At 41.4% G+C, this 12946-nt stretch overlaps 1 protein-coding gene across 4 annotated transcripts in view; it reads left to right on the top strand.

Moving 5' to 3' along the window:
- The window catches only part of DAB2 (DAB adaptor protein 2), a 40534-nt gene that overhangs the window by 15077 nt on the left and 12511 nt on the right, over positions 1 to 12946 (top strand). For all 4 annotated transcript variants that reach the window (XM_065550035.1, XM_005282149.5, XM_005282150.5 and 1 more), the window contains exons 2-6: positions 5092 to 5290; positions 7673 to 7812; positions 8904 to 9002; positions 9514 to 9645; positions 12422 to 12505. In XM_065550035.1, coding sequence (XP_065406107.1) covers positions 5197 to 5290; positions 7673 to 7812; positions 8904 to 9002; positions 9514 to 9645; positions 12422 to 12505 — 549 coding nt within the window. In that variant the 5' untranslated portion in view covers positions 5092 to 5196. The remainder of the gene's footprint in view (positions 1 to 5091; positions 5291 to 7672; positions 7813 to 8903; positions 9003 to 9513; positions 9646 to 12421; positions 12506 to 12946) is intronic.

The following is a 12946-nucleotide window of genomic DNA, read 5'->3' as shown; positions in this document are numbered from 1 at the left end:
GTGATCTAGTGGGGATCCACAGGGATCACTACTGGGTTTAATGATCAATCTTTAGATCAATGATCTAGAAGTAAATTTGCAGAAAACAAAGGTGGGCAGAATGCCAGGGCATTCTGAACCAATCTGGATCACCTGGTAACATGGCTTTACCATGAAAGCAATGCATTTGTTTGTATTAAAATGCAAAGTCGTACATCAAGGAGTGGTCCTCATACCTACTGGATGGGGACTTTCAGAAGAACTCCTTTCCCTAAGGATGGGGAAGGGGGTAATAAAAGGACAAACAACTCAACGTGAGCTCCCAGTGTAGCAGTTTGGGGGCAGAGACAGGGGTAACATGATCTTGGATAAAAAGAACAGGAGTACTTATGGTACCTTAGAGACTAACACATTTATTGGAGCATAAGCTTTCCAAAGAAGTGGGCTGTAGCCCACAAAAGCTTATGCTCTAATAAATTTGTTAGTCTCTGAGGTGCCACAAGTACTCCTGTTCTCTTTGAGGATACAGACTAACATGGCTGCTACCCTGAAATCTGGTATAGGATTGTAATTTTTCCAGTTGTAGCCATTGGTGGGACTCTGTAGAAATCAAATGGATAAGCTGCCAAAGAAAATAATGCAAGAACAACCAAAGTCAGGTTGATCTAGAGGCAGACCTGTGATTAGATGATGGGACACAATAGTCAGGAAAATTATGCTGTGCTAATGGAGGAATGGTGACATTGTACTTCTCCCTGAACCTGCAAAGATGCTCTGGGCTGAAAGACTACTTAAACTCCACTGCTTGTAGTGGTGACGCCAATAGTCCTAATGAATCAGCTTTTAAGGAATCTACAAAGAACTGAAACCTTAGCATTAGAAAAAGGAAATTAAACTTGAAGTTTCACATAACTGTACATGTGAATCAAGACTTCCAGAAATCTTTGCAACAGACAAGGCCTTTATCATAGGCTTAGTTGATCTACTGGCTGTGACTAAAATATAGCTGCTAGTGCTCAAAGTTTAGGGAGGTTATAAACTAGCTTTTTGCTCTAGTTTGTAAACCATAGGAGCAATTTAATGCAACTTGTGAATCTGGGTTAGTCAAAATTAGTGATGGAAGAGATTGTGTAGCTAAAACAGAATACCTATTTGTAGGTTTCTCAGATCATAATATGCTTATTACATATCCATGCAAACAATGTTGCACTAGAGGCATATGCTTTAAATTGAACAGGAGAGTAAATCTCTAAGTGGGATGAGATTAAATCTTGGTGACCAATATGCATTAAGTTTGTTGTAATTGACCCTAGACTTCATCTGGAATCAACTTTTTGGTATAGATTCTACTTGAGGGTTCCCCCTGGATCAGATTGGCAGAGACTTTTGTTTTTTTCACTTTCCTCTGCAGCATGAGGCACAGTTGACTTGTGGGTTTAAACTAATGAGTGGTAGATTTTTCTGTAACTTTAAGTCTTTAAATCCTGATTTGAGGACTTCAGTAACATAGCCAGAGGTTGTCTAGTACAGGAGTGGGTGAGTGAGGTTCTGTGGCCTGCAATGTGGAGGAGGTCAGGCTAGAGGATCATGATGGGTCCCTTTTGGCCTTAAAGTCTTAGTCTAACTGTTACAAAGAGCTCACCTATATGGCCACAAGTCTAAAGTTTTATATAGTGGTGGGAAACTAAACTGAGAAAGTGACACTACCCACCAAGAAATAGTCTGGCTAAGGAAAATCTCTTGCAAACCAAAAGCTCAGCAGTGTTAATTCCAAGACCTTTTTCCAAAGGTAACATCCAGCATAAATGTTCAAAACTCCTGAGCAGTCCAAAACCTTGCTCACTAGCTATATAAAAGCCTTACCTAGCCATGACTAGACACATGGGTATTAATACTTGATTTAGGACTCCTGGTCTCTTTATGGCTTGGTCATTTTGGAACATGTTCACTTGGCTTCCAATAAGCAGCATGGAACAACATTCTGGGTCTTCTCACTTAATTGCAGTTGAAGTGCACAAATTTGTGCAGAAAGTTCAACAGCTGACTCTTAAGTGCAAGACTAAGCAGCAGAACTTCATGTTGGTTTTGGAGGCATCAGTCAAACCTCCAAACCAAATTTTCTAGACTCAAAACTGGATACTTCTGGAATTTTTGCCAACAGTTGCCCTTTTCCCACAAGAAGTGATCTTGGAAGCAGGGGGAGCAGACTACACAAGACTTATGCCTGCCTTGGTCAGTTTTCAGAATCCAACACTTAGCAGCTATCACTGACTGTCTTGCTTCAGTGAAGGCAGATGAGCTTTGAGTTTCCAGCTTAACTTCCTGATCTCCAGTGACTGGTTTGATCACTCCTATGCTAGAGATGATTGATTTGGCTGCCCCTCTTAGGGGACTGACTTAATCAGGTGGAGGATAGTGGCCTGAACACTGACTAGCCTTTTGACTAGAGCAAGGAAGGAAACAGCAGCTTTCATGGAAATTCTCTTCCAATCTGGTCTATATGTATAACTTTGCTCCAATCTTTCAATAGCCTTAGTTTTAGGTGCAATACTACAACCAACACTGCAGCTTCCACTTGACTAGATAACTAGGAAAGATGTCCATCTTTCCTAGAAAATGTTGCAATATTACCCAGCAGAACAGCTGTATCTGAGGGCAGTAATAGGAAATATACATGCTCCAGATTTTATAAGACTCCCAGTATTTAGAGGAGACACCCTTATTGACTCCAGGCAGCCTACACCAAAGAGCCACTTAATGGGTTCACTTTAGGAATTTCACAATTAAGAATGAATTTGCTGTCTTTTGGAATTCAAGAAATAGAAACCAAAGAGCTACATATTCATCCTGCCCCATCTGCACTGAAAGTCCAATATTAACAGCTATCAAATTACTCATAGGACTTAGGTACTGGTTTAATTTTTATTAAACCAGTACCTAACTGATTTGCCTTGTGATGTAGCTCCTCTTCAGTGCTATAGGGAAAACCAAACTAAAAATTAGTGACTCAGACAACCTTTAAACTTTAGCATAAGGTTTCCTCATGCTAAGTGGTAATGGCTTGTAATATTTGTCATCTGATATCAGTGTGACAATGTAGCTTTCTAATTGGCTCTAGACACTTACTTTTAAGTATGCTTTATTGTCCCCTGGAAGCCTATTTCTATTTCCTGACTGCTTCAGATGGCTGACTATTTTTTTTTAAATTCTTTAAATACTGTCTCATTGTGGATGTCTTGCATATTTTGAAATCCAGTTTTGCCAGGTAAAGTTGCATTTATCTGATGCTTTGCCTGTGCTAGATCTGGAAATACTAGATCAGGGTAGTCAATCTTTTTTTTGTCCAAATTTCTTGAGCAAGGTACAGTCAAGGTCCAGACACCAGAGAAAATTAAAATTAACTGATTAAGATTTTTTTGTCTGTTCAAAAGCATCTGGTGATGCAGATTTGGCCTGCAGTTCACCTATTGATTATCCCTGAACTTAAATGTTAAAATACATTGTTACTAAACAGTTACTTTCTATGTCTTTCAAACTAAATTAAGAAACCACTTAGAGCTTGATTAGGACTGCAGAGTTTGAAGATCCTCTGTAATTACTTCATGGCTTCTTAGTCAATCAAATGAGACAGTCTGGTGATAGAACTGGGGGTGCTGCCACATCCCCTGGCTTGAAGTGGTTTCCATCAGATACAGGGTTTACAGTTTGGTTCAATGACTCTCAGCACCTCCACTATCAAAATTGTTCCAGCACCCTTGGAGAAAATTTGAAGGGGCTATTACTGTAAAACATACTGGCTTTACTCAAAACTCAACCCAACCGGGTCTTTTTAGACTGTAAGACAACTAAATGTAGGGAACATAATTATTTCTGAATAATCTTCACCTTCTAATGGTGCACAAATGATTGCCTAGGTAACTTGGATAACTTTGTCTGTAAACACATGAGGTTTAGGAGACTGTATTGTAGTAGTTCCTTTCAGCTTGCTCATATTTGTAAAGTAGAACTACCCTTAAGAATAATTAAACTGGACAAAATAACTTGTAGAACTGCCTGCTGCACAAGTTCCTACTGAACTTTTGCTGGGTGGGTGGGCAAAAAGCCATCCAAGGACAAGGGATCTTCCGAGATCTACGTGAAGGGCACATACCTTTACACTCTGGCAAAATGATGCCTCTGCCCACTACATAACATTCTTGTTGGCCCAACCAGCACAGGACCACAAATTATGGGCCTGCTTGTATAATCCACTTGAGAACCATACTTATCTGGATTAGTGAACAGCCATCACATGGCATGAGGTGCTCTGAAATGGAGAGCATATCTGCACAGAATCAGTCCCTACATGTGTTATACCTAAAGTCTTGACAGATCTGACTGTCTGGAGTCTATTGCATTATTGGCTGTCAGATAGGAGTTCTTATCATCCAGAAGGACAAATCTGTGCAGAAAATGGGTATTTAGAGCATCAATCTTGAGGGCAGAGGAGGAGAGAAGCAGTGGGTAAGCATAAGTCTCAGCAAGGGGAGAATACAAGCTACTTCAGGCCACAAATAACTTTTTTTTCCCAAAACTGCAAGTGCTGTACTTATTCACCTATGTGGAATCTGAAGCACTTACCAGTAGCTTTCCTCTTCCCCTCCCTATTGTGCAATTGCAAAATGCTCACTTATTTAGCAATAGTTAGTCCTTTGTTTATAGGAGGCTAAGTGAAATTGATCAAAATGGCAGTTTAGCTAGACTAGAAACCAACTTCTGTATGGCAAATAAAGCAGAAACCTCTCAGGGGAGCAATTGTATGAAATTGACACCTTGACCTCCTTGGCACACAAAGCAAATAGTGGCTAGATCTTGATCATGTCCTGTAACTAAGCACTTTGGCTATTAACATATGTGAATATCAGTGTCCCTTGATGGGATGCCTTAATGTCTTCCATGAAAGGTCTACAGCTGTAACTACAACTCATGTGAAATCTAACTTCACTGGTCTGTATCTAGTGGACCTATGGCATGTACTCTCTTTTTTTTTAATAGTCTTAATATGGTGACACTTTTAAATAATCAAATAGAATATTGGCAGTTTAACTAAAGTACTTAATCTCCTTGCTGAAGGTGAAGTATTATGCCTGCCTGTTGATCACTGTTTGGACGTCCAACAACACAGCAAGTATTGCGTTCTTTAATGCTTGTGGCGTTGAGGCTGGCCTCCATCTCAAAATGTCTAACGAAGTAGAAACCACTAATATCAACAACCAGCCTGAGCAGCAGGCAGTACCAAAAGCACCTGCCTCAAAGAAGGAAAAAAAGAAGGGTAAGCAATTCATCCCTCTTCAATACTAAGTTACCTCATATGCAGGCTGTGACTATTATCCCTCTGATATTTTGAAGAAATATCACTTGAGGGCACTCTTTAAAATAGAAACTGCTCTGAATGCATGTCCAAAACTTTAGCATAACCCCTCAAGGGACTGACTTAGACTGGGGGCAGGGAGTAGGTAATGAATACTAGCCAAGATGATCAAAAAAGGATGTCTGAATCCTTAATGCTGTTAAGTGGTTCACTTCCATAGTGCTGGGCATCTAACAGTTGCCACTGATAGCTTAATCTCCAGGAAGCTATTGGCACTTGCCCATGAACCTTTCCTTTTGAAAAGACTACTGCATTTAATACCAGACTTAAAACCTATTGCCTAAAGAACTTCTGCCAAATCCCAGAAGCTTAAGTATCAACTAGATGGCCTCATTTTATTTATATATATAACCCAAATGATCACTACTGGAGCCTATAAAAGGACCCATCAGAGTTGAACTTGTTCATACTCTACTCAACTTTCATGGCAGTGCAAGAGATTCTAGCAAACCTTCAATACTGAACTGACACTCTCTCCCCTAACTTTCTAGAGTCCATAAAACCTAAAATAATTCTAAGGTGGTAGGGAGGAAGCAACTGGACCAACTGCAAGATCTTAGATGTGTATCAGTTACTCTCATAAACCTGCAGCTATCTTCAAAGGAATAGCACACTGTTCCAGAACAGTGTTTAAAAATCTAAGTACTAACTTAGAACTGGAAACCTCCTGTTCAGGTTCTGGTCACCTGGATGGTGGAGTCAAATGCATGTTGTCTGCACATCATTCTACAGACACCATTCCACATACAGAGTGGTCAAACCTGTTTGGTTTTTTGTGCATAACACTCACCTCTGAATTTCAGAGGTTCTAATACCTGCTGGCTGCTTAAAGGTAATCTACCAGAATCAAACATTAGCCTTTGTAGTGTCCAAATACTTAACTTTCATAGTCAGTAGCACAACAAAGTTGTGGTGTATGAACTAACAGGACTGAAGTCTGCTTCTGTAGATCTTATTAATCACTTGATGTATGACCCATAAATCTTGTATACAACATTTCTTGTCACCAAAAGTTAATGTATGAACATGCTCACTGCAGAATGGAAGAGTAATCTAATTGGTTATAGACAAAGATTTTTATGCAGTGTCAGAGCTTGGTATCACAGGTTACAATATCATCACAAATTATCTTTTGTTACTAAAACTCATGCCTTAGGTCTTGGCAAAGTGACAATCTAAGGCAGGGGTGAAAGTAATAAATTCTTACCAGTACAGGGGCCAGGCCTCAGGGCAGAAGGGGCAGGGCTGGAGGTCAGCCTCCTCCAGCCAGCCCATCTACGCTACTTGGCCCTTGCCACCCAGGGCTCCATGGGTGATTTAAAAGGGCCTGGAGCTCCCAGCCTCTGCCACAGTAGCAGCAGCTGGGAGCCCTGGGCCCTTTTAAATTGCAAGCACCAGGGCAGCTGCCCTTTTGCCCCCACCCTCCCTGTCAGCAGCCCAGGGGGGCAAACAGGGCAACTATGTTAAAGTGCTGCGGCAGCACTCTAACATCATTGCTCTGTTTGCCTCCCCATAGGCAGCCCTGCCAGTAAGAGCTGTACCAGCAGGGCCACCAACATTAAGAGCTGCTGTGGCAGCACTTTAAGGAGGGTCCTTCACCACAACACTCTAACATTGCTGCCCACCCCCCATCAGTGGCCCTGCTGGTAGGGTCTGTACCTGTTTGTATTTAGACAGTTAGCAACCCTAGACTAGGGGCTTTGGGATAAACAACCTGATTTTAAACTGGCTCAGGGCCTTCTTCCTGTCCCAGCAAACAGACCAGTCCCCTGCTCCATTGAGGGTCCCAATCCTTCGCGTAGGGCTGGAAGGACTGAGAGGGTCTGTACCAGCAGGGCCACCGCCAGGGGAGGCAAAAGGGGCAGGGATGTTAAAGTATGGGCTCATACAGCTCACTTTCACCCCTGTCCTAAGGTAATATGCCTATTTCAAGATCTAGAAAGTCTGTAGTGTAACCTTGTTAACATTCAGACTAAAACCCCAATTGGTGCAAAGAAGCAACTTGTTGTATTGATTCTCTAAACTAAGCTTTAAACTGATGCCTCGTATTGCTTCCCCACAACTCTAAATCCCCATCTAATAAACAATGGGGACCCAATGGTACAAGAGTACTGGATACTCCCATTTAGCCGATACCTTAAAAGCAATGTTAAAACACATGGCCCATGTAACTTTGTTAGCAGCAGACTAGAATGGATTACAAAATGAATGACCAAGCACTCTCTTCAGAGAGACTAGACACTTAAGCTCCAAATACCATTTAAAAGCTTATCTATCTTTCAGGTTCAGAAAAAACAGATGAATTTCTTTTGGCCAGATTCAAAGGGGATGGTGTAAGATACAAAGCCAAGCTGATTGGCGTTGATGATGTTCCAGAAGCAAGAGGAGACAAAATGAGCCAAGATTCAATGATGAAGCTGAAGGTAAAGGTCTGAACTTGGCCTTTTAACCAGACATGCATGCTAGTCAATAGGCAGACTATAGTGGTCAAAGGCAAACCATGCCACAACTCCCACTGTGTACCAAAGCAATATCAAGCAATTACCACACTTCAGTGTGATAGAGGTGCACAGATCCTAACTGGAGGAAAGGTGCCACTCCAATCAAAAGATTAGCAGAACCAATGAAGGGAAGGAAGCAGCCCAAAATTACAATGAGCAATGGTTTAATCTGAAAATTGCTCTGCAGATATTTCATAATCCATATAGTTCTTTGCATCTTAACTGGAAGATGCAGGTTGGTGAGCCAAAATCAAATCCTAAACTTGGGGAATTTAAACTCCCTGGAAGGGAGTGAAAGTGGCAGGGAGAATTTCCATAGCAGTTGTGAAGACTCCAAATTGGATTAGTCAAAACATGCATCCACTACTACTGTAACTAAAACAAATGCATGCTCGTCTAGCAATTCAAGAATGCGCAATAAAACCTTAAGTCTTATTCTCTAGACTGCTTTGCTATAGGTCATAATGCAGGCAAAGCAGAGTGAACGACAAAGCTACAGTCAGCAACATTAAGCATGTTCAGAATTACATGCCTCAGTGGTCATATCAGCCTCTTCAGTACTAATAACTTATCCATACTGCCCAACAAGAATGATTAAGCATCTGATCTCAAAGTCATCTGTTTGGTTTAAACCAGGACAGAGACTTGACCTAGTAAAGATATTGCTCCATAGCTCCTTTTGACAGAAGTGCTTATGTAAATGAGGTCTGCTTTAAAGCGCTTACAAAATTAAACTAGTGCAGGTGGGGGAACAATCTTGAGAACCTAAAACTCCAGCATTGTCTATACACCAGAGATGAAGTTTTATTATGCACCCATGTTTGTAGACAGATGGCCAAATTCAGCTGATTTGCAGCTTCATTGAGGTCTATGGGTTGCACAGATCTAACCTGAGGCACAACTTACTCAAAGCATAAGTATCTAGGCACAAACAATTTTGACTCTAGCTGAACACATTGGAACTCAGCAAGTTTGAATTGCATAAATCTTACTAATAACTCCTGTTCATTTAGGGAATGGCAGTAGCTGCCCGCTCCCAGGGACAGCACAAACAGAAGATCTGGGTGAACATCTCCCTTTCTGGTATCAAGATAATTGATGAGAAAACTGGGGTAAGAATTCAGAACTGGCTGTGCATGACCATTAAGACAATTTCTTCTCTAGTGACCACAGCTGCATTAACTTAGCAGCCTCTTCACCTAAAATTTAAAGACCTAGGAAAGCTTTCTAGCATGTACAACACCTCTAAGGACTCTCCTCTGTTTGTGGGGGAGGAGGGAGAAAGTAGGAGCTAATCTGTATCTACTCAGACTTTTTTGGTACTTTGGAGGAAAGGGGAGGGAGTTGGATCCTGTCTGACCTCTGTAGGCACTAATAGCCTGGCACTATTCTGTCATGTTTCTAGGGATACCAAGCCTGTCAAACCTTAATGCTGACTGGCAAACCACTTGGATATTGCCCTGTCCACTTTTACAGATTTGAGCTGAGCTCACTTAAGTTTTTATTGTACATAGGCACTCGAAGGCCACTGCCATCCCATAGTTGTCTGTGTACTTGTGTTTGGTGCAGCAGAACAGAACTAACTTTAGGCACTTTCAAAAGACTAATTGCTTTCAATTCTAGGTCATAGAACATGAGCATCCAGTGAACAAGATCTCCTTTATTGCTCGGGATGTGACTGACAACCGTGCATTTGGATATGTTTGCGGAGGAGAAGGACAACATCAGTTTTTTGCCATAAAAACAGCACAACAGGTATGAATTAAGGGATCTGTTGGGCATTAAGGTCATCCTGTGGGATTTGCAGGACAACTTTTGGGCATATTTATGCTTTTCTACATCTCTCAATAAATCAATCCTATCCAAACTGGACTCTTATGGAGCCCATAGACCACTCAGAGCTGAGTCAGCTTTTGAAGACCAACTCGAAGAAATGCAAGAAGCCAATTCAGCAGGCTGTCTTCCAAAATGGGAATTGAGTAACTCTCCATTGCAAGGAGCATCAGTTGAGGAATAACCTATACCGTATATCTTGCTGATTAAGAATTTCTTACTACAGCATGACCTGGGGTTCAACCCAGCACTGAGATGCAAGTTACTGAAGTGGCCTGAGCTTGCTTTATGCACTAGGAAGATTGGGTGGTTTCTTGCATTTTAGCATGCAGAGTTCTACTGCTGACCAAAGGAGCCCTTCTCTTAATGGACAGCAACTTAATAAACATGTGCACACTAATACATTTTGTACTCATGGCCAGGAGCTCTAGTCTGCACTCTTAATTTTTTTATTCCCACTTTTAAAAGGCCAGCACAAATGGCAGTGTCTGAGTTCAAGTGCTGACTTGTGGCTGTGTTAATTCTGCAAGGTTTAGCTAGTTCTGACTTTGCCGTTCCTGTCTAACACATCTCTAGTTCTCAAAGTTTCATGTCTGGTTCATGGGGGGCACTGATTAGAACTGTGCTCCTCCCCCTCCCCCACCCCCCAAAAAAGCTGGAACAAACAGGTGATAGGACCTGGTGTGACCTTTCCCAGAAACAGATTTCCTCTTGGCAGGATTATGCAATTGTCACAAATGAGGGCTTGTCTGGGCTCTCCACCTACTGTCTTGGGGCAAGCTGGTTTGCTAATGCCTGCTTTAAATGTTGGCTTAATCACTGTTCTATAGGTGCAGCTGGTAACACTGTCTAATGTTTCCTAGCACTACCCATTATAAGGAACTGAAAATGGCCTTATAACTCTGCAAATTTAACCACTTGAACTGAAATTGTACATACTGGGTGTCTAAGGTTCTGTTTTAGAAAACAGCAGCCCATGCTGTTCTTCAGTTGCCAAGAACAGGGCAGGGGAGGAGAGGAATGAATGGGAAGAAATATATTTTGCTCTAAAGGTCACCAGCATTTAACAAGGACTTGAAATTTTGGCAGGGAGTAGCCTTTTTGCTGTCTCTGAAAATCTGAACAAAATTGGCCACATTGAACTCTGATAAGCTCTTCAAAAATCAACATATGCAAGTATTCCTCAAAGATTCTGTGCACATTGGCCATTCTCTGGACTTTTCTGCAACTGTAGTTCTGGGCTACTATAAGCTGAGTCCAGGCTCCCTGTTCTCAGTTCAGATACCTGTATCTCCGTGCTCTTCATCCCCTACCCACCCTTATATCCCAGGCAACGTGCAGGAAGCTTCCTAACCTACATGTAGAAGGAACAAGAGCCAGACCTTCCCAGGGTCAGGTGTGGCATTTCCTAACTTTAAGGGTTTGACTTGGTACCTGAAGCTATGTCCACACTATAGTGGCACAACTATGGTTCTGCAGCTGTACTGGTATAGCACAGACATGTCCTAAACCAATGGAAAACCCCCTTTCACAGAGGCAGATTATCTATGTGGGAGGCAGTACATTGGCTTACTGAAGAACTTTCTTCCATCTAGCTGCATCTGCAGTGGGGGTTAGGCTGACCAAACTACATGTTTATAGCACAAATTTTCACAACTGAGATTTAGCTAGGTCAATTTAACTTGTAGGTAGAGAATGGGCCTTAAAGGTCTTTCTATAGGGTTTTTGATAATTATCAGAACAATATAGCTTAGCTTTAAATGCAATACTTCATCTCCTGAACACCATCTGAAGTCTTGATTTTGGGGGGGATTGGGAATGGGGAACAAATAACTTTAGAATAGCCTTTCCTGCAGCACCTTTAAGAAGAGGGTGTGTTTTTTGTTTTGTTAAAATGAACAAAGCAAAACATAGCAGCCTGCTCCTTTTAATCTTACCCATGAATCAAGGGCAAATGGGCATTATCTGATCAAGATAGACTTGTGCAGTGAGCAAATAAAATTGGAAAGCCCTCAAGAAGGGAGGAGGATGTAGGGGGGGGGGGGAAACCACTCAAATCCTAAAACTGAGCATGGACCAGCCAGCTGCAATTTAGCCTCTGGTAGAAAATGGAGGACAGCAAAATGGATCAGCTGGCACTGCTGCACCTAGCTTTTAAGTGTCTGAGAATGGGGTACCTTTCCCACCTGCAGGCTTCACCCATGATTATCAGCAGCTTTTTTTAAAAAGCCTACATTATCCTTTTGCTGAAAATAAGGTGTACCTATTCTCAGAACACGTCTAGCAATGTACCAAGGAAGGCACAGTTCTTACCCTGGACTGTTTTCAAGGGATACAGGTCATGCACCATTGCCTTTGTACTAAGCACAGAAATGCTGCTTCCTGCTCTACACTAAGGGTAAAGTCCTCTTCAGTACATAGTGTCTTACTGTTCTCTATCTCTTGGCTTCACTTACTATTAAAGTAATTGCATTTAATAAAAGAGTTTGACCAAAGGGGAGGTGACCGCAAGTGAGACTTGGTTTCATGGTATTCAAACACCTTTCAGTAAGCTTCATGATAAAGCAGTTAGCCTGGAAATTGATACCATTCCTATAGTGGAATACTAACTCAACAAGTACAGTTCATATTTAACAGCAAGCCACGAATTAGAAAACCTTCTCTGCAGAAACCTAAAATATAAAACTTTCCCTTTCAGGCTGAACCTCTAGTAGTTGATCTCAAGGACCTCTTCCAAGTAATTTATAACATCAAGAAAAAGGAGGAAGAGGATAAGAAAAAGGCAAGTAACTTTTTTGTGTTAGTAGGAGATCCTTTGGGTGGGAGGACTCTGGTGAATAGCTGCTTATCAAAAGAACTACCTTGTGTTCAGCATTACCATATTTCAACTCCATATTGCCCAGTAGCTAAACTGACTGCTATATAACTTGTAGTAGGACTGAATCTTTGCTCTACCAGCTTTGTGCATATGACTATTGCATACATGGAAAAAGATTAAATGTAAATAAACCTACAAGTAGTTAGGCTGCATAGTGATCTAAGATTCTCTTCTATTTGACAAGATCAGTAAGTGTCCAAACTAGGTTGGAGAGGCTAGTGCTTCAGTGTTATCTGAAATAAAGCTGGTTCATATCAACATTTATAATTGTCCTTGGCTTTTGGCAACATTTGCTTTACTACCAGAGAAGTCTAGCTGAGAATGTTCAAATTCCTCCTCTAACAG

Source organism: Chrysemys picta, chromosome 6, assembly GCF_011386835.1.
Source record: "Chrysemys picta bellii isolate R12L10 chromosome 6, ASM1138683v2, whole genome shotgun sequence".
NCBI lineage: Eukaryota > Metazoa > Chordata > Testudines > Emydidae > Chrysemys > Chrysemys picta.
This window is presented reverse-complemented; position numbering and strand designations above follow the sequence as displayed.